The 23,378-nt window shown below is 34.9% G+C and overlaps 2 protein-coding genes across 2 annotated transcripts; both read right to left on the bottom strand.

Moving 5' to 3' along the window:
* Positions 1-707: 707 nt before the first annotated feature.
* On the bottom strand, positions 708-1,160 carry LOC143555897 (uncharacterized). Its single transcript, XM_077045367.1, has one exon. It carries the CDS (start codon positions 1,158-1,160, stop codon positions 708-710), a length of 453 nt encoding a protein of 150 aa, XP_076901482.1.
* A 19,056-nt stretch (positions 1,161-20,216) lies between these two features.
* On the bottom strand, positions 20,217-22,706 carry LOC143555899 (uncharacterized). The gene is made up of 2 exons (XM_077045369.1): positions 22,600-22,706; positions 20,217-22,303 (listed from the first exon to the last, which is right to left on the bottom strand). The coding sequence occupies exon 2, from the start codon at positions 22,299-22,301 to the stop codon at positions 20,367-20,369; it is 1,935 nt and encodes a 644-aa protein (XP_076901484.1). The 5' UTR covers positions 22,302-22,303; positions 22,600-22,706; the 3' UTR covers positions 20,217-20,366.
* Between the last annotated feature and the right edge of the window lie 672 nt (positions 22,707-23,378).

Raw genomic sequence — 23,378 nt, 5'->3', positions numbered from 1 at the left:
CGCCGTGCTGGAAAACTGGGCGGTGGCTGGAAAAACACGGTTTACCCCAATTTACACCTTTTTCACCGTTTTTCGCCCTGTTCGATCCAGATCTGAGATAAGGTGATCCCTAAGCTCATCTTAGGCCCGGTTTATACCCGATTCCATCCGGATCACATGACTTAAATAGTTTAACGGTGTCGGCTTGTCGTTTCGTGACCATAACTAACGGGTTTAAGCTCATACAACCTCATACTATCATTACCTCGGGTCAGTGCTCGGTTTCCTTCTTGCTTTCGGCTTAGGAAAGGAGAGAACTACAGAGAAAGCTTAAGTGTGTGTTTTGGGTGGTGTAAGGGATATGTGTAAATGAGGGATTAAGTGGGGATTATGGTTTATATATTTAGGGATCATGGGCTTAAGCCCATGGTCTTTCCTTCTTTCTTTCATAACCCAAGTCCATAGCCATACCCATTAACCCAACACTAGCCCAACTCACATTCTATTTATCTAAACCGATAACGACCCACTATTAAATAGACGAAGATTACTTTATTATTATAACCAGAAGTAGGATGTTACATTAACAACATAAACAGTGGGGTGTGCATGGCTAAGAAAAGCTGTGCTTACTCCAGACCCGGTTGATATCCCTGCATGATTGAGAGAACTGATATGATTAGCCATCCTGAGTTTGTCATACATCTTAAATGACTTGATGATTGATGTCAAGTCTGCAGGGTAGTGATATGGATATTAGTAGTCCTCTTGATTGCGATCACGCTCCTATTCCAGGTGTACGACTGGGAGTTTAACAACTTGTCATTAATTTCAATCTGGTCATACTCAATTCCAGCACTCTTGATCTTGGTAATCAATGTTTCATATCTATGAATGAGGTTTGTGACCGATTCTCCATGCACATGGTTAAACATGTTGAACTCACCCTTTAACATGCCCTTTCTAATGTTTTTCATCTCAGTTTTTCCCTCAAACTTACTGACCAAGGCATCCCAAAGGCCTTTAGTAGTGGTGTGATCTCTCAAAGTTTGAGCAATTTCACGTGAGAGGCAAACACTAAGAACACCATAAGCTTTGTGATCATCACTAAACATCTTCTTATCATTATCATCATAAGCATTCACGAGCTTAGGAACTTCGCCATAAACTGTGGTAGTCATGGGAACATGTGGACCATTCTCAATGGGTCTAAGAAGTCTATAACCAAGGATTCTAAAGTAGTTCTTGAAACGCCATTTGAATTCTTCAAAATCATTGTCCCATCTTAGTAGCTTGGGTGGCTTATTTTTTGTTCAAGCCTCATTCTCAAAGATCATGTAGCTCCTTACTGCCTCATTTTTAACTTCCTCATTTGAGTTTGCCATGGCTTAAACAACTTCCAAGATCAAACAAGTTCAAACAGAGTCTGTGGAAAAACCACAAGTCCCAAGTAATCGAATGACCAATCAGTTTCTGAGAAAAATTGCTTAAGTGTAAAGTAATCAAATGGCAGTGTGATCTAATTGAATGGATCAATCTAATCGAAAAATATTCTATTCTAATCGAATGGGCTAATCTAATCAATTGGTGATTCGTTTAGACTGGATTGTGATTTGATTAGAACAAATTCTGATTCGATTCGATTACTCGACGATTCGATTAGATTTGTATGAGAAAATCGATTCGAATACTTATGAATCGATTAGATAACCTTCTATTCGATTAGATTAGACTTCCTTTGATTCGATTTGATTAGCTTTTTCTAGAAAGTACAGATTGTACTTTCCAGTCACCTTTTTCACCATTTTCCTTTCTAGGAAACTTACATCAATCACTTCACACTTTTGGATATAAGAGACATTCATTTTGCACAATTTTCACACCAAAATCTTGAATAACACCAAAATCACACAAATCAAAACCCGTAGCATGAACACTTGTACTTTTGAGCTTTGTAAACACCTATTCTTCAACTTTAGGAACCCGTAACCCACAAGAACACTTGTAAACCCATCTTTAACGTAAACAAGACCAAAGTCCAAGGTTGTGACCCAAGATCCACAACTATTAGAGCCCAAAAGCTCTGATACCAATTGTAAATCCTATGGACGGATCAAACAACACAACAACTAGTTTACTTGAATCAATATCAACACTAGCTAGCGAAAATCACTAGTGAGGAACCGAGATCTCGGATCTTGTTTGGTTTGTTATTGCCGAAGAGTATAAGAGAGAAATAAGAGGGAGAGAGTTGGTAGATAGATAAGGTTTTGATTATTTGTAAAAGTTTAATGTTTGCATGAGAAACATACACTATTTATAGTGTATGTTCTCATGCACCATACTTTCATCACCATGGCCCAATGGGCTTTTGCTTACAAGGCATCGAGCCCAAACATGTAAAATAACAAACCTACTAGCCAAATAATATACACGTTAAAGCATGAGTAAATAAAAGACTATTACACAAAATGGGAACCTACAGTCTTCTCTTGCAATCCGTTATTTTCAATTGTTCGTTCATTTGGGCTCGAACTACTTGTACCTAAAAATTTGTTAAAACATATTTAATAATTAATAAAACTAAATACATATGATTAATAATTATACTCAATGTTTTCTTAGCTAAATCGGACATCAAACCGCTCATTTTAGTGTCTGATTGATGAAGCATGTGTAAGAAACAAAAGCTATAATTGATGCGACATTTCATAATTCCCATAACAAGAATCAAAGCAACAACTAGACCCTTCATTAAACCTAATAAACCTGCATAATTTTCACAGATAACAAAAAAATACATACGAATTAAAAAAAATCAACTAATCAAGATGTTCAATCAACAAAAAAGGTCAAACTCATACAAATTATCGAGAGCACCACTTCAGCACATTTTTAGCATTTGATTCGACAAAGTGCATCAGTTAGTCAGGTGGCTCGGCAACACTACTACTGGCACTTCGGTTTCAATTATCATCTTGCAATTTTTTCGGGTGGCTTATCAAGTGAAAGTAAAGCGCATGAATTTGTGCAGGTGTCTTGGTTTAAGTACATAATAGATATGATGGTGCGAGGGAATATGCATGACGGCTTAACAGAAGAGATATGAATGCCAAGCGGAATAGATATGAAGGCTTGACCATTTAGTTATAGGGCTCATTGATAATTAAAAAGTCAGACAAGTCGTTTAAAGGTTGCTACACAGTCGGACCGACCGACTGTTTAATAAACGGCCGACCCAGGACTAAATGTCAACTTTTTTAGAAAATGACTGCCAATGGCCGTTTACGTGGTTATTCTGGATTTGATTGGTAATGGAAGGGTGTTAGATAGGTCGGTCGAATTTCAGTTTTAATTTATTAGATTCAAGGTGATCAATCTGGTTATTTTTAGTTTTTAGTGGTTGGTCAAAGAATCTTGTTGGTAAAAAGGGCTATTCTGGTTATGTTCCCTTTGTAGGTCGATATTTTTCTAAGTCAACTAGAAGGATTTATAAAGGAAAATAAAATAAGTGTACAAACTAAGGGGGTGTTTGGGATTCATTATTCATACCTCTTTATAACTTATTATTGGGATAAGTTATAAGTCATGTAAGGCGCCATGACCCGGAAACCCTACTTTGACGTTGGATTTATTCATAAATTCAGTTCACCACAACAGAACCACATACAATTTGCAGCGAAAACTAAAAATTTTACACAAACTCCTCTTTAACTAACTAATCTTCAATATTGATAGTCTCGTACGCACCTTAAGCCTACCACGTCATCACAAACCCTGTATGCATACTAAAAGTCAGCTACGTCACACTGAGTGAGTTCTAACATTTCTTTCTTTTCATAAAATACGATTTATAATAAAGTCACATCTTTCAAACATTCATACATAACATAACATTTCTCATTCATTATTTACTTGTACTATGTTGGTCTATCAATCATTCAATAACTAGGTTCATACATGTTTGCTCATAACCGAGCCTCATTTTCTAACTAGCTCATAGCCGAGTCATCTTTCCTTGCTTAATATGGAGCATCCTATTCTTGCTCATAACGAGCCGTCTATTCTTTTTCATAACCGAGCCTCATATTCTTGCACATAACTGAGCCGTCTATTCTTGCTCATAACAAAGCCTCATATTCTTGCTCATAACCAGTCGCCTATTCTTGCTCATAACCGAGCGTTCTTTTATTTCTCATAACCGAGTTATCAGAATATTCCAAGCACTTGGCGCTGTGTTCCCGAGTTCATTTATGAAAAGAAAAACAAGGAAAAGAAAATTTTCTCTTAACAAGAGAATAGGATTTGTAAGATGCCCTCACGAACAAGCTGCATACAATAATACAAACGACCCTCTCCAAAGTTAATAATACTTATTGTAGTATACGTTGACAACACCATTGTAACTGGAAGCTTAATTCAAGATGTTCTTAAATTCAAGAAAGAAATGGAGAGAAAATTAGACGTGAGTGATTTAGAACCGTTGACATGAGAAAATTCGACATGAGCCTCTCCAAAGCAATTAATACTTATTGGTGAATATAGTTTTTATCATAATTTAAGTATGGGAAACTTTGTTTAAACAAGCCAGTTATGCTCGAAAGGTCTAAAGTAAATAAAATTTATCTGGAGTTGAATACCCCATTCAATAATTGTTTTAGATCCAATCCACAGGAATCAATAGAAAAGGAAAATCTCTTATGATACACCAGATCCGGCTCGGTTATTGATAGAGTGTATATATCTGCAATTTCTTGAAATCAATCTTCTAATTCAAAATCGTGGTGTAACGTGTAGTCTCCCCTATTCCAGTCATGGAATAGAAGAAATAAATAAAAAAAAATGAATTTTTGTTCAAGGATGAAATTTTGTTGGAACTGTCCATATCTGGTTCATCCTTCGGAACCATATCACATCCCGAATCTAAAGAGATAGGATGAATTGAGATTGAATTCTGTAAATACGTAATTATCATGAATAGATTAACTATTTCTTTATTTTCCGATCGCCTGAGAAAAGAAAGATCTTGTTATTTCTTCAACAACTTCTGACCTCTAGTGGACCTCTCAGTAGGATTCGAACCCAGTTGAAGTTCTGAACACTGTCTATGGAAAAAAGAACAAACAGATCTTGTAAAATTCCTAATAAATTCTTCGATTTCTTCTGGAAGCAGATGATTAACAAAATTGCCACCGGAAGCTAGATTAAAATCATCGGAAAAGGAGGAAAGTGAATGAATTAGTAAGTGAAAAAGAAATATAGAAAAAAAATAATATAAAAAAAAAATTAGTAGGAAGTTTGCATTACCCCACTCATACAGGCACATATTTCATTTATATGTTGTTAGTTTTGTGAGTCCTTACATTGAAAAACCACAAACCACACACGTGCAAGCTGTGAAACACCTCATTAGATACATCAAAGGAACCACGTACAAATTCTGGTATTGAAGACCCTAACTGAAGTAATAATAAAGTCCTTATAGGCTATAGCGATAGCAGCTATGGAATGGACCCTGATGACGGTCAAGGAACTACTAGAATAATATTCTATTACAATGGCACACTCGTAACTTGTGTAAGCCATGTGAATCAGAATTCACGGTCGTTGCATCTGCAACATGTCAAGCAATGGTTACAAGGACTACCAAATAAGCTAATAGGATTGAAGGCAAACAAAGTAACAATACGTGTGGATAACAACTCAGCGATTTTACTGATGGAGAATCATGTATTTCATGGTAGGTAGATCGATATCCAAGCACATCAATACAAGATACCACTTTATTGGTGAATGTAAGTGAAGAACTTCAGAAAACCAACATTCTAATAAAAGCATTATTGGCAAGAGTAAAGTTCATTAAAATAAGGAGCAAGCATATAATTAAAGAACCTGGAAATATAAATCAAAATTAGAGGAGAGAGGGTTAAAATAATTAATTTAGACTTAAGCTAAGTTCCATGTAATTAATATTTAATTTGTATTATTAATTTTAGCCTAATTAAGGGTGATTATGCCCAACCATCACGCCGATCAGGTAAAGGGCATTGGGCATTGCGCCCCTTCGTAAACTATAAATACCCGATGCAAACATTCATTGTAACCTTATATCTTAAATTCAATAAGCAAATTCTTGTCTCTTGTTCCATCATAACAGTGGTGTGGTGAGGTTGAAGGGCTGCACCTGGGTAGTGATAGATGATCAAGATCATGACCTTACGAGGTTGTTGCATGTAAATCATTCTTTAACGAATGACAATCGATCGTTTTGTGTTGTTCTTAGGTAACCGAAGCCCAAGCGGAGGTTGCCATTGGCGGTGGTGGTGCTCGACTAAAGACTAAAGAGAGAAGGAAAACTAGGGAGAGAAAATGTGGCAAACATGATAGGTTTATTTTAGGTGTTAGTATTTACTTGCTAATTAGTTATTAGATGCATTAATATTATTACAAAATATACTAATTTTATTAGGTTTTTGTAGTTGGTTGGTTACGGAGATATAATCCTAAATATAACTTGATAAAAGTTTCAAATTTGGGAAATCAAACTATTATCACTGCTAGTTGGGGTTTAGGCCCAGACTCATGGAAGTGGCTCGGAGACTCGTCTGGCTCCTTTTCTGTGAGGTCAGTTAAAATGATTTAATCAACAGTCGGGATAATATTTCGAACTAGCTATGTGATGAAATGGTGCGAGTGTACCCGGGCTAAGTATAATATTCATGTTTGGAGAGCGGAAATGGATAGAATCTCAACGAATATGGTGTAATATTCCAGTTTCGAACCTAGCTTGTGTGTTTTGCAACACTGATCTTGAAACTTCAGGTCATCGGCCATCTTTTTACATGCAGCTCGGTTTCCACAGGGGTATGGTTAGCGATTAGCTCGTGGTGTAAAGTCCAACCGCTCTGCGCTTTCTCGGTTAGAGAATAACTAGAATTTCGATCTTATGCAAGGTTAGAGGATTGGGAAAATGAAGTTTCGCATGCTATTGTGATTATTACTGTTTGGAGTATTTGAAAGGCCATAAATGACAAACTTTTCGAAAGTAAGTAGGTTGACGGAAGAGTTGTTATTAACTACTTTAAATCTTGGGGTTTTCTTTTGCTCAAAAATAGATCGAAATGCAACTCGTTAAATTGGTTTAGCTGGATTAATTTCAGTTTGATGTAACTTTCATTTGGTGTTTGGCTCCCCTCCGGTCATGAAGGGGTCCGCTTTACTTCGGCCTTTCTTTATAGAAGTTTACTGTTCGGGAAAAAAATTTTATTATCATTACTTGTTTTACCTAATGCTTAAATGATTTTTGTGATGTCACAATGAAGCAGAGAACAATACATGATACAATTAACTAATCACTATTGTAATTAATGTATAGTAAAGTCAGTTGTTCGTTTATCTATATTTCATTATAATACATTAATAGACAACCTTTTATCTTCCTGTACTCTCTCTCTCTCCATCCGAAGCCATAATATTAAATAACTCTTAGCTCTCCGATAAAATTTTGGCATCTCTCCAATCATCGGCATGTACGTTACCAGCCTTCAATTCGGCGCATTCAATGCATCTTCGACACCTTAAATTTTGTCCTTCAAATGATCCACTCAACAAATCCCTTTCAATTACAATTGCCGGTTTCAATCATCTTAATTGAACCCTTCCTATAAAGGTATTTGCATGTCTTATTATTCACCATAAAAACACATTTTTCTTCAATTAAACACTTGATTCGCACTGTTTATCCTTCAATATTGCTTCCATCTTCACTTCACACTAACAATTTGCGTCATAGTTAAGATATTTTGAGATACAGTTAAGATTTGGATTTTGAACATCTAATTAGCCATGTATATTCTTTATGAATTGTTGCATGTCTTGATCTAACTTTGGTTAGTTGAGGTTGTCATCATTGGCCCCACTCTTTTCGAGTGGCCACCGTTCAATACTTCAGGTAATGTTGTGTACTGTTTATTTATCTTAAATGATCATTTGACCTTTGTTTAAAACTATGTAGTTAGTTGTGTAGCTTGCAATGGTTCATTTTACATAACAAAAGTTCTTTTGTTCACCAACATTAATCCATACTGGTAATTTGTTATCATTGTGTACTCTAATAGATAAAAATAGATGGGGATGAGTGTCCCTAATATAATTTTGACCTTTACTTTACCGGTTTTTACCACACATATTTTTTAAATGCAATTTATGATTGTTTTTATGTGGTTTTAGTAATTGATATGCTCACATGGTTGACAATAAATGTTAATAGGAGGCATAATAGTTGGATTAGGAAATGTGCTCACATCTATAATCTCTTTAAGGTTAATTTTGATTTCTGATAAGCAATGTAGATAAATTATAAAAAAATGGTTCTAATAAGTTAAGGCTTATGACTTTAAAACATTTTTATTTTCTGGATTCGGATTCATAGTTTCCTTTAACTAAATATTTTCTTTAGTAAGATAATTTGCAAGAAAAACTTTTGACAAAAAGAATAACGTCAAAACCTTGAATGGCTCGAAAAACGCCATAAATGAGAACATAATAAAGGCACTTATATATAGGAAGTACCAGCGGCGTATCCACCATGCCCTTATCATAACTCGCATTTCTACCGTCTTTCCGCTATAATCCTCGGACTTGAGTTATCCCACACATGTGTATTTACTATGGCTTCCATACGGGGATTTCGATAATTAAGTGTGCACCCATAATTATTTAGATCGTCGTATTGTCCACATGGTTCATCCCATTATGTGGTTTAAAGGACATATTTATTTTGAAACCTCAAACATTAGAAACGTGCATAAATCTGTTGAATTTTAATAATGAGAACTCTGATAGAAGGAAGTGAGAAATCCAATAAAGGAAACGAGAATCCAAAGAGTGAAAAATGAAAAATCCAATAGGTGTAAATGAGAAACCCAATAAGTGAGTACATGAAGTAGGGGTAAGCTACGCTACAAATTTCAATAATGTCGTGCAACGAGTTTCATACGTGTACAAACTTGAGGTTATAAGTAATTGAGAATACGACTGCGTGAAATCACGAGGATGAGGTGAGTTTCTTTGGGGTGACGCATACGTGTATCAACATAAATAAAATAGCATTTAGTTAACAACCAAAACAATCGATGAAATGTGATAAAACGTGAATACGGCCACTATTGTGAAACCATTTATATAATCGTCATTATAATAACGGTTTCTAATAGCGCCAAAACTTGTAGACAGCCACACATAGGCCATTAATAGATTAGATGAAATGATATAGAATAATGTATAGAATCGTGTTTACATAAATGCTCAAATATAAATAACATAGTCATGAAATATCGTTTAAAAAGGAAAACGAGATTTTTTTTTTGGCGAAGTCAAGGTTTTAAAAGTATTACGCAAATTGTTATTGAATAGTTTGCATTCGGTCACGAAATCAAAACACAAAAATGAAATCTCATGTGCATAATATTGTCATCGAAACATCTCATCAAATGAAAAGAAATTCGCAATAATTGTGGGACTCGAATTTAATGTCTAAATATGTAAATTACGTAGCGTATAATAGACTAAAACTAAAAATGAGGTCTTAAGTAAAGCCATTCTATTGTTTCTAAGAAATGTACATAATAACAAAGCATCGCGGTAAAGCGTTGCCAGGGAAAACATTTAAATCATTATTAAATGTAAATCTTGTGACCCAAATTGTTAAAGGAGTTTGTATACATAAAGTTATTGTGATGAAAATAAATTATATAAAGTGATGATGCTTGCGATAATAAGAGGTAATAGTTGCGTAAATCGTTATTAAATAAAATTTAAGTCACAATATGAAGCATAAAGTATTTATAAATGCGTGTCAAAAGATTTGCAAAGCCATGGTCATTAAGTTTATGCAATATGGTGAAAGTTGTAATTTATTACTAAATAAATCCCGCATTCCTGCGTTCAAAATGAAACCTCATATTTATAAAGTTGTTATGGAATTATCACCTTAGATAACAATATTTATACTCTTAAAAACACGTATATATTTGTTCAATAGTTTTTGAAAACAATTCCTCATAATAAAATTTTGTTGTCATGACAAATCTTAGATTTTTCAAAGATGATCTATAAGATTTGGACATCATATGTGAATCGTTAATCTAGAAAGAGTTTATAATTTAAAAGTAATTATTTGAACACATGAAGTTGTTATAAATATACTAGTTGTATATATAAATAAAATAATTAGGGAAAAACGAAGCTTGCATGCGTAGGGAGGGGTTTCAGGCTTTGTTCGGTGAATGGTTTGGAAATTTAGAGAGTGTTTAGGTCGGCTTGGGTAGTTGAGTTTTCTTGAGTTGAATCGATGGGGTTTGTTGAGTTTAGATCTTTTGAGTGGGTTAGGCTTGGATGAATTGTGTGAGTAGTGGTTGGGCTAATAGGTGAGGTTTGGCTTATTTGAGCTCGGGTTAAGTTGATGGGTTGGATAACTTTGATCTTGGCTAGTTTGGGTTGAGATTTGGTTTATACATGTATTTTGTAAGGAGTGTTTTGGTTGCTATTTTAATATCAAATTTTATGTTGGATGGGAACGGTGTGGTGATATGGTTTGTGATTTGACATAGCAAGGATCGAACGATCGAGTCATAGTTGGGTAAACTTTGGTTTGTATAGGCCCAAGGCATTCGTGAGTGTGTTTGTCGGTGTTTTTGTAGTATTAGGATAGTGAGTTTGATAGGTTTTCGTGGCGTAAAGGTGTCGGTATTTAAGGCTCTTTTGTTGGGTTGATTTTTTTTTATATATCTTGGACTTGCATGGGGTTTGGTAGTTGAGGGTATACTATTGGATGTTTAGGGTTCGTTCATACTGAGGAAAGACTTGAGTACGTGGGAAAGCTTTTGTAGTGGGAGGATGGTTTGATTTGAGGCGGTAGTTTGAGAGGGGATACGGGTGTTTGGAAACATGGGTTTGTGTTTAGGGAGATTTTTGACTAATAACAAGTATTAATTTGAAATTATCATAATTTATAAATAATGTTTGAAATGTCCATGAAAATTTTGATAATTAAAATTACATGTTAATATATATATATATATATATATATATATATATATTATATAAATAGAATTTTTGAGATTCGAGCGTGTGAATCACACACTTCTTTTTCTTTATAAAGATTAAAATAAATTTTTTTTTTGCTTATGAGGAAATTTAAAATACGTAAATTGAATGTTAAAATTTGTTATGAGGTTTCAATATTAAATGATGAATTGGGAAAACAAAATTGCGTAATGAAATTTTTTTTACCAAGTTCATTATTTAATATCGTGTAATGAAAATATCATGGTAAGTTAGAATGACCAGCATTGTAAATCGAGAAATCACGAGTAAACGATTTTTGGTCTTTAAAGTAAAATTTCTATGAAGTTTTGCATGAGACTTTCAAGAAAATTACAAGCTATCAGTTTGTGACTTTCTTGAGAAATCATGGCAAAACTATCATAAAAATTTTAAAACGCGGAAAATCGTATGATGTAAATTTTTTTTATTTGCGAAAATTTATAATGAACCAAACATTGCATGATGAAAGTTATTGTGAAAAATAAATTTGGGTAGCGAAAATTTTTACCATGTGTATTATATATTGTAGTACAATTAAAAATGTCGTAAGAAGTTCAAATAATTAAAATTTTGAGGTGATCGTCCAAAATAAACGGAATAATTATAAAAATAAAATTTTTGTGAAAGGACTTTAAAGACAATTTAAAGTTTATACAATAGAAAATTTTACTTGAAAAGTTGAGGTGAGATTTATCATAAAACCATCTTAATATGAAGAAATTCATATAATAAGGTTTTTGTTTGTAAATAGTCTTAATGAAAATAAATGGCATATTAAAATCATTATGAATACATCAAACTCTATATATACATATATTTATTTATATTTATATATATATATTGTAACGAAGAGATTTTAATGAACGAAATTTGCAATAAAAATCCTTGTGAAATCAAAATGAGAAAATTGATGTAAAACTTTACCATATAAAATTGAGATATAAAAGAATTATTAACAATAAGAAAAATATAACATTTATAAATGAAGACTTGTGATAAGAATTTATAACAAAATGAAGGAAAAATTGTTTAAATTCTTGAAACGTAATAATAATGTTTTAAGATTTAAAGGCGGAAAAATCGTGCATGAATCACCATGACTTGATATTCCTACACTAAAAACCTTTATTACAAAAATACCATGTTGGAGTCTAAACGTGTGCACGTACCACCGCGTCTTTTTCATGTCTTCGACTCAAATAACGATTGTAACAAAATAATAAATCAAAATACAACGTCATGTCAAAACGCTAGTCCACGTACCACCGCAGTTCTATTGTTTTGACACTGGAAATTAGGATGTCGAGCGGAACGCTCGCATTCGACTACTTAAAGTAGTCATCTCATATGAGACAATCTTTAAGGAGATTTGAAACAACGGGACCCAAGTTAAGCTCATGATCCATAAAACACAATAAAACTAATGTTTTTGTGTTTTAAGGTAAGGATACCTTGGAGTACTATGAAAGTGTGTGTATGTGTATATAGAAAACTTAAACAAGAGTAAGGTAAGGGTACCTTAGGATGTTTCGAGTGTTTGTGAATGTTTACGATTTAATGAAATAAATAAGTATATAAATAAACAAGTGTATTGAACAATCAAGTAGGGTAAACACGTATGGGCAACACGTATAAGGACCCTAAAGTAAAGACTATACTAGGTCGTTACGTCTAACCACCTATCCTATAGTCTTGTGGCTCTGATACCAATCTGTCACACCCCGACCAAAGGCGGCGGAACATGCCGGGGTGCAACCGATTGCCCAAATACACAAGACACTATTTAAAGTGACAATATTTATTCAACTCATTTTAATTCACAAATTAATAAACAACACATCCTAGTCATAGAAACAAATTGAACCCAAGTAAGCAAATATATTATTCGTTTTACTAATATCCTAATAGTCTTGGTAACGTTATTCGTCAAGTCCTTGAGTCAACAAAAGTCAAACCTGTAACATTTCATAAAATAAAGTTTGTCAACACAAAGGTTGGTGAGCAATTCATAAGTTTGAGCATATAAGTATATAGTAATAAAAAGCCACAATACTTGTATACAAAACAATAAATAAAAGCTATAAACTTGGATAAAATAGTTATTGCTAAACAAGTTCGCGACACCTAGCTATAAGGGGATGCCAAATAGTCTAGGGTTTTATTGACAATTGCTAAACACATTAGCACCACCTAGCTACAAGGGGTTGCCAAGTAGTCTAGGATTTTTATAGTTATCGTTAATTGCATTACGTTAACGACACCTTGCCATGAGGGGTTGCCAAATGGTCTAGGATTTATAGGTCCACCATCCAAAAGCGACAAACACATAAGCATGTAAGCATAGAACACCAAATCGAGCAAGTATTTAAGTAAAGTATACAATCACGCTTGTGGGTTTAAAGATTCAAGTAAATAAAGCATTTAGTTTGATAAGTATGAAATGTTACCCCAAAACGAAAGATGGAAAACGGGGTATTAATGTACTCATCTCGATTGAAGAATTGAGAAACTAATAAGTGATCGACATATAGAAAGCTTGTAAACGGAACGAACGAATCGGACTTGAAAGCTAATTGAAAACGAATAAATAAAATATATTAATGAACTTGAACTTTAGTTGAAACTACATTTGAAACATTGGACGAGAAGATTCGGTTGTTAATCGGGTTACCGGTTAGTTTGTTAACGATTAGGGACTCGTACTTAATTGGTAATTTAAAGTAAAATAATATTATTTTATTGGGCTTTTAAATAACTAAACCAACATTAAATAGAAACAAGACGGGTTTTAAATCAAGGGTTAAGTTTTTATAAAAATGAATTGGTAATAAAGCTTATCATGATATTATTAATGTTAAAGAAGAAATGGTAATAATGATTTAAAATATGTTTTATATATATATATATATATATATATATATATATAATGATAATAACAATAACTATTACTAACAATACTAATATAGTATAATAATAATAACAAAAATTATTATTAATAATATTAATAATAACAGTTAAAGAATAAAAATCTTGGTATAAATTTAAAGTGTTGTTGGTAAAAAAAATAGTAATAATAATAGTAAAAATGATATCATACTCGATGTTGGTTCAATTTCTAAACGAATTCACAAAATACATATAATAATATTATTGTTAATAAATAAGTGATAGAAATATGATTTTAATAAATATTAATATGATCTTTATTAATAATATTAGCAACTTAAATATTTATAATAATAATGATAATAATAATAATAATCATCGTTATAAATAATGAGTTTTATATATTTAAATAGGTTTATACTAATTATACGACTTTTAACAACGATAACACAAAATCGGTTTAGGAGGAGACTCGAACCCGACACCTCTAGTTCAACAATTTATGAACAAACCAACCGAAAGAAGACAATAATTGCTAATTAAACCCATAAGAAATTTATATATATCCGTTACCCGGGTGTTTATCATTTCCCCAATTCAAACCAACTTCATACCCTTCCAACTCGTATAAAAGAATATAACCGATACACAAACCAATTATTATCAATTTAAATCTGGAAATAAATATATGAAAACTAATAATACCAAAACCCTCAAATTAATGTTACCTATTAAATGTTCCCGAGTCGTGGCTCTATACCGGGAGGGAAACGAACCGAACCTGCCGGAGACGGACACAAAACAGAAACCGAAGGGAGAGAGAGAGAGAGGGGGAGAGACGGAGAGAGAGTGAGAGAGAGAGAGACGTGGAGAGAGAGAGCGACGAAGAGAAAGAGAAAGGTGACGGAACACCGGAAGCCACGGCGGTGCTCCGACGTCAGCGGCGGCGACAGCGCACGGGTGATGGCGGCGGTAGAAAGTTTTCTGAACAAGGGGTAGCCGACTATGATGGGGTTACCGGGGAAACGAGGAGGGAAAAGGTGAAGTGGCCAGACTTCGTTGTTGCTGCCGGATCTCTATATCGGAAAAATAAAATGAACGGACAAGGGGAATCGGGGTGACCGGTGTCGGAGTGACAGACCAGGAGGAGAGGAGAGGAGAGGAGAGGTGCGGTTAGTGTTCGCCGGAGCCACCGGTCGCCGGAAAACGGCAGAGAAGAGAGGGAGCGGCTGGTAGTTTATCATGTTAGGTTTAGGGTTTATTTATATATATATATATCACATATTTTCATAAAGGCCCTCCAAGTTTTAATCAATGTTGAATATAAGTCTAAAGGTTTGTAAAAAGAAACTCATAACGGACTTTACGGTAATCATTTGAACTCCTGATGTTTCTTTTAACGACTCTATAATATGGCAAACATCGATTTTAATGGTGATCAAGATATATAATAATATTATATAATAATATTATATAATAATTAAATAAGGTTCTATAAATGTTGTGTCGGTTTTACAAAATAAATGTTTAAAAAAAAACTAATACAACTCAAGACTCAAATTTGACTAATGTCACATTGAGTTCTACTAGCTATGTGCCCGCACAGTACAACGAGGCGCGCACGCAACTCTACATTGAATACATAGTTCATGTTGGTACATACGTCATATGACAGTGCGCACATAGCCTAAAATTGGGCGCCTAACTCGTGCCAAGCGAGTTGCGTGTAATCGAAGATTGAACACGCGTAACCGGACGAGAATGTACGTTACCGACATTAAAACATGCTTAATCAACACCACACATGTAATTCATGTGGCTTAATGGAGTAGGGCGCTAGGTTGAGCGCTTCCCAAGATTAGGTTATGTGCGTTACGTGGTGTTGGACACATGTTTATTAGCCCCCGGTACATGAAAACAACGGTATCTATGTGACATGTTACGAAAATTAAAAGGAAAATCTGAAATATACAGTAATTCGAAATAAACAATCATTTTTTAAACCAACTTGTTTTGGCCCAACCCCGTTCCGACTCGACAGCATTCTGACCTAGCCCCTTTCTACTCGAACCTGAACCAAATTAACCATTTTTTTTATTGACTCATTCTAACCTTAATGTACATTTACAAATGACCCGAGCTCACCCGACTCGACATGTTACCCGGGTCTAAATGGTAAACGCGTAATATGCTAATGATTTAAAACTAAAAAACTATAGCAATATCATACTCAAATTAAAGAAAAATATGCTCGTTTTTATGTCGTAATTTTTTGAAAATCTCAAATTAAAGTGAAAAAATGCTCGTTTTTATGTCGTAGTTTGTTTGAAAAAATATTAACGTGTGAAAAAGCTATGAACGTTAAATTGTCGTGGGGTAGTTAGTTTTTGAATTGGGGGGAATATGTGTAACTATTATTAAACTTTACATGAAGTTGAGGGACAAAAGTTGTAAGTATATTTTGAAAAAAATGAAAGTTATGTAACAGTTAAGACTTAATTACTCTTAATATCTTGTGTATTATATGTTGTATATAAAGCAATGAGTTTGATAACTTTTAAAATTTAAAAGGTCACTAACTCATGCTTTATATATATAGTATAGATTTAGATATGCTATATTGTAATAATATCTTATTTTTATTTGTTATTGCATAATTTATTATTGTTTTTACTTTTTTATTTCTTATACTAGTTTTTGTTATTATTATTTCCTATAATATTTTTTTTCTTAGTGTTGGACCTTCTTTAGTTTATACAATTTCATACATATTGTTTTGGAGCTAAGTGACCATCTGGAAGCATCCTCTGTGAAAGATTACATTCTGCCATCTCCAGACCATACTAATAGTGTTGTTGTTTAACAAGATTTTTATAGATATTGATTAATTGACTGATAAAGCCCTGCTTGCGGTGCGCACATATGATGTATATATGTGTGAACCCTCGGGTGGGCAAAAGTGAAATTGCACTAATTTTGACGTTATTTTACTAATCTCGTGAAAATAACGTTAAAAGTGACGGACGGTTAATCAGGCATCATGTAGTGGCGTTGATAGCCGAAAGACAAGGGTACATGCACCGATCAGCCGGTGTCCCGATGATTGATTGAGTGCTATGTGCCTTATGTCCAAGGCTTGATGCAAAACTACTATCGAGCCGGGGGTCTCACCGGAAGCAGCCTCTCTATCCTTATGGGGTAGAGGTAAGGCTGTCTACATCTTACCCTCCTCAGACCCTACCATAGCTTTGCTATTGGTGGGATATACTGAGTACGATGATGATGATGATGATGATGATTAATTGACTGATAATTGTGTTTTTCTAAATCATCATCTTTTTTTTTACAACTTCCTTGGTGTTCGATTCTTCATCGATCCACGCAAACGTTATCGCAACCAACGTCCAAACGAGAATGACAACCCTCTTCTTTCGGCTCCCAATCGAAACCCTAAATCCCGAATCTGAGTGGAACAGTAAAAGTTTGACTTCTTCTTTCGATTGTAATTCGTTCGTTTTTTTATTAGGGTTTTCGTCAGTTCCTTTTTCGATTGAATTATGTTGTTCGTTCTTTGTGCTCTTTTATCCGATCTGTTTGTACCTTAATTGTGGGCTTGTAGACCTTTGAATTTTGAAGATATAATAATACGATAGCAGAATATGATTTAGATGAATATGAATATTATGAAGATGATGAGAGGTAGGTGGTGAATATGAAAGATGAGGAAGAGGAACGAATGCCTACACAGGAGATAGAATATCTTGAATTGAGGCAAAAGTTGAAAGACTCTAGAAAATTCAAGCTCTGACCTTTTAAATTTTAGAAAAAAACTACTCAATAGATATTTGCAGTAATTGATAAGAGCATATTGAGGTTTATAATGTTTATCACATTAGATGTAACTGTTTTGTGTTGTAAAAAAATCAAATAAGAATTGAGGGTAAAACAGTCATTTATAATGTTTATTTTAATAAAATAGGTAAATATGTAGTATATATATAGTTTGAGGGGAAATATGTAATTAAATATTACATGTTGGATAAATATGTAATAAATGATCTTAATAAGGGGATATATGTAAACGCCATTTTTTTTTCATGTAAGCGATATAAAAAAAGAATTTTATATCTTGATTGTTTTTATAATACAACTTTAAAAAACAAAAGATTTTTGTTTATATCTAACTCATAATTTTATTTTTAAATTGAGTGTTTTCTAGATAATTTTGTTATTTATCTAACACAAATATAGATTTAAAACTAAAAGTTTTATATTTTTAATATGTTTTTTACCTTTTTATTTATGTTTTTTATTGCTTTTTTCTTATTTTTTGGTTTACCGAATGTAAATATTTATATTAACTTATATTTTTTTTTATCATTAGACTCATTTTCATCTCTAGTTTCATATGGTTGGGGTGTGTGGACTTGGGACGGACTAATACGGTAATACGCTGATTATAGGAAATCATTGAGGGATTGGGCCTTAATCTTGCGACTTAAAATTAGGTAAATATGTCAAGGGAAATGAGCTTATTATTTGGGTCATTCGGAAACTTTGGGTTGTGTCTTTTATTCTTAAAGGTGGAGGTATCTTGTATGCAGAAGGATTTTTAAGGGGAACAGGGAGATGTAGGAGTATCTATGGGTGACTTTATGCGCCCCTTTATGTGCTTAGAGGGGTGTGTGTGTGTGTGAAATGGGAAGACGCGGGGGAGTTGATGGAGCGGTGCGCATGACTAGCATCCTATGAGCCGTGGGGATATTGGGTTCCACGGTATTAGGCAGAGACAGTGAGCCGGGTTAAAGGCCGACATGTCTATAGAGAGTGGAGGATTCCATTACCATTTGGTTTTGCTTTGAGTGTTAAAAAACACTTTGCTTTCCATCTTTTATTATTATCTTTTTTCTTGTTTGAATTCGGTCCTATCTATCTATCTATCTATCTATCTATAAGATGATAAGATGGGATTTAGGGTTTCTTTCTTGTTGGTTGAAACTTTTAATTATTTGTCATGAATTTCAATCAAAAATCGAAGCTTTTGATGAAGAACCGTTTGTGATAAACCTAAACCGTGTCTTTGTTATTGTTTGCGTTTTCATTTGCATCAAGTGAAAGTCAAAAGAGTGAAATCTTAAATTCCTACATTTATCTTCTATGTAGCTAGACGAAACCTTAAACCTTAGTTTACTTGGGGAATTGTAACATCCGGCTTAATTTTTTTCTGTAATATAACTAGGATCGTTTAGTCATTAAATGGCTAAATTGTGAATTGAATAGTCTAATTGGTTTTCAAAAGATATCTTAGTTACACTTTTTAACATGTATTTTGAGGTGCTAAATACCATTTGGATGCATGTAAGTTTTGGGATTTGAATAGTCTAATTGGTTGTATGTGTAATTGTGTTCTTACATGTATCACGTATGTCCTACTACACAAAGCACCCCCTCCCTCAATACACTAACCGTCTAATCCATTATAACAGTCACTTAGCTTATGTTCCTTTAAAACATCTCATTTTCCCACCTAAAATCTCGTTAATCTTGCACATGCAAGGATTTTAAACCCACAATCTCATTTTCAAAGAGCAAACAACACATATTACTAGACCAGTAGGTTCTGAATTATGTAGGTAGATGAGCGTATTTACTTAGACCGTGCGTAGTGGTTGTAGGGAAACACGGCCAAAACAGGCGTCTGGCCCCACCACCGTGCCCAACAAACTTTATGTACACAACATTGTCAAAACAAACCAGAAAACAAGAGGGCGAGCCGAACCAAAAAAAACAAGGGGGTGGCCCGGTGTGGCGTGTTTTGGGCTCACGCCGAGCCCAATACGTACAAAACCGGTTTGGTTTTGCATGGTTAAAACCAGTTTGTCCCAAACAGGTTCGGTTTAGAAACCTCTTTCAACATAGAACAAGTCACTGTCGAACCAATCCAAACCGATTCAGTTTAGAACATGTCTAAAACGGTTTTAAGAGAAAAAAAAGTTTAAAAACCGTTTTGATTTGTGAAATGGCCAAACCGCTATACTTTACAAACCGGCTGTTCGGTTCGGTTTGAATGAAACCGGTTTTAGATGTGAACCAGTTCAGTTTCCGGTTCGGAACCGGGTTTTTTTGTACACATCTATGTCACATCCTGTATCTTTACGTAGTTAGATGAGTGCAATTATCTATCATCATAAGGTGCACGTTTCACGTCCTATATCTTCCTATGCCTTTTATGGTCTTTATTTTCAACGATCAATGATGTATTAGAACTACTAGGCCAAACTCGTCTACAACCTACAAACTGATATGCCAATACAACATAAAAACCAAGATCTACCGATACGCGAAACAAACTTTGTATCTAGATTACTACTACCAAAACAAACATTAAACTAAACTCACTCTCCCTTCATGTTACCAACCTTCTCAAGAACCTCTTTTATCCCATCTTCCAGAGTTGCCTTCAAATTCGCCCTCATTTCAGTCTCTTCACACCCCTGCACGATCCCGATCATTGACTCGAGCTTCCGCTTTATAAACTCTAGGCCCCCATCATTGACTCCAGCATCTTTCTTCCCATCAGTTTGGTGGCCCGGCCCTTCTTTAAAGACAGAGCTCCGGTAGGATGAAATGAAGTCAGTAACCGCAGGGGCGTTTTTGTCATTAGAAGATGTCGGATCAAGAGCCAAACGCAGCAGCCCGTGCAACACCTTGTTCACATTCACACCTGCACTTGGTTCTTCTTGAGATTCCGACCCTTTGTTTACCCCTCCGTTTTGACGGGTTTTCTTCCCGCTACTCTTCTTTGACGAAGAATCTTTAAGACGTTTTGCAGCCTTTTCCGAAACCTTCTCGGGTTCAAGCTCGGGCTTGGGCTCGAGTTTGGATTCTTTAAACAAACCTGAACCCGGACCTGAACCGAACGCTGAAAGCCTCCCACTCCCGACCGGACTATAATAAGGTGGTGAAAGATACTTGCTTTTCTTCCTTTGGCGAGGCGACATCGTTTCGTCTTCAACACCGCCGCCGCCATCGCCACTTTCATGGTCGCTTTCGGGGGTAACCGACACCACTAACTCCTTCAGTTTTCTCTTACCAGAACCACCATTTTTGGTGGTTGTCGATTTCTTGGTTTTAGCCGGCTCGTCTTCTTTCAACAACTCGGCCACACTCTTTTGTTTCCGATTTTGATGCAACTTATTGCCGCCATTGCCTATGCTTTCCGAAGGGCCTTTAATATCAGAATCAGCAACAACCCCACTTTTTGACTTGTCTTCAAGACCCTCAATACACATCGGATCATGATATTTCACCAGCAAGTGACCGCCTTTTTGGCTATAAAACGCACTCAAGAAGCTTTTCAACAAAGTTAGTTCAAGCTCCGCTCGTCCTGCACCGGGGTCCATGGTAGCCGAATCTTTCAAGGTTGTAAGAAGATGAGCCGGCTCGATTTGGTCCAACAAGACCTTAACCGTGTTCCCTTTTGGCACAGGCACTCCTTCCTTAACCCCTCTGTTTAACACACCAACATGGTCAACTCGGTTGACCGTTTGACATTTACACATCAAACCCTCCTCCACAAGCCTACTAACTTCCTCAACAGCCGCTTGAACCGCATACACGAACTTCTTCGATTCACTCTGTTTTGACATTTCTTGAAAGTGGTCGATAAAGGGCTTTAACTGTGACGGGTTGCACCAAGAAAACGACCCGTCTCCAAAATGCGCAACCAAGATTTGACCTTTGTGTTTCAATCTTGCTGCGTGATCCGATGCATCAGACGGGTCGTATATCTGACCCGGCCACCATGGGTGACTCTTGATTTTCCCCCACACAAAATCCCCAAGAACGAAACCGTGATCTTCGTGTTCTTCCTGCTCGTTTTCTGCTAACTTTTCGCCAGTATCTTCCCGGTTTTCAACCATTTCCTCATCCGAAATCTTGCTTCCATTTTCATTATTATTCTGTTTCTCTACGGATAAACCGATTTCCAAAGAACCATCCACATCCATATCTACAGCTGCTCCATTCTGATCGCGATTTACATCAATACCCTCATCAACATCCTCATTACCATCCAACTTACCAAAAACCCCTTCTTCAACACTCTTCATAACCTCGTCTTCTTTATCGTTTTGAACCGTCTCAACAACCGAAACCTCCGTCTTTTTGACAACAGTAGTTGTTACAACCCCCACCCCCAATGCATCACCACCAACTGTTTCCTCCATAGTCGGTTTCAAGATCGTATTCGAATCTTCATCTAATTGAGAAATTAAAGAACCCCCAGTTAGGGTTTCATCTGCAATCTTGTTCGCATCAAATACTTCCATTTCTGGTAATAATTAAACAACACAAATCAAGATTCACCCAAAATCTTTAAACAAGAAACAGTAAAACCCCAAATTAACATAAAATTATAAAATAAACTTAAAAGATTCTCTCTCAATAGTCAATACCCATCAATCAAACACCGATATTTAGGGTTTTGAAACCGCCATTGACAGATGAGGGCTTGCTATTAGGTGAAACCCACTGACACACCCACTTAAAATCAACAGAATCGAAGCAATAATCATATGGGTTTTACACGAAACCCTAAACCTACAAACGCGAGTGAAGAAATAATACCTGTTTGATGGCGGAATCTTTAGAGGCAGGAGTGAATTAATCGCTATCAAGGTAGGTGGGTTTTATTAAATCTTTTGAGACTTCGACAAATAATGGAAAAATGATATTGGGTGTGACAAAATTGGGAAAAACAAATTTTATCCAAGAAGATAATAATAATCGAGTTAATTGCCAAGTGTTGATAGAGAACCTAGACAGTGAAAATGACACGGGTAATGTTAAAAGTCACTAGGCGGTGATATGTTACATTAAATTTCATTTTGTTTTAAACAAATACTTTAAATAGGTTTTAATGGTTAAATTTATTAGTATTTTAAATAGGCTAATGGTTAAATTTATTATAAGGGGATATACATCCCTCGTCTTTTGATTTAAGAAAAACTCTCACTTAAGACCAACGTCCATGAACAATCGCCCGAATGCACGACAGTGTGGTGAAATAAAGTTTAGTTTAAGGCAGTGGCGGATCCAGAAAATTTTCTTACAGGGGTCGGAAATTTTTTGGGTCGTACTTAGTTGACTATCAATTACTGAAATTTTTTTTCTCTCTGATCCAGTTATTCGGGTCGAGTTAAATCGATATATTAAGTTTTTTCCAGTCTAATTCGGTTGTTCTGGTCAGATCAAATCGGGTGAGATCATATAAAAGAAAATGATAATCAAACAAAATATTATATAACAAAAAAAAACGTGAAACATCATAAATACAATAAATTTTTCAGGGACGGGTCATATAATATGTTCATGTAGCCTTTTATTCTATAAAAAAATATTAAAAT

This window comes from Bidens hawaiensis, unplaced genomic scaffold (assembly GCF_021521415.1).
Source record: "Bidens hawaiensis isolate Kalapana, Puna unplaced genomic scaffold, B.hawaiensis_p1.1 tig00018411_1, whole genome shotgun sequence".
Taxonomy (NCBI): Eukaryota; Viridiplantae; Streptophyta; class Magnoliopsida; order Asterales; family Asteraceae; genus Bidens; species Bidens hawaiensis.
The sequence above is the reverse complement of the archived record's forward strand: the minus strand, read 5'-3'. Positions and strand labels throughout refer to the sequence as shown.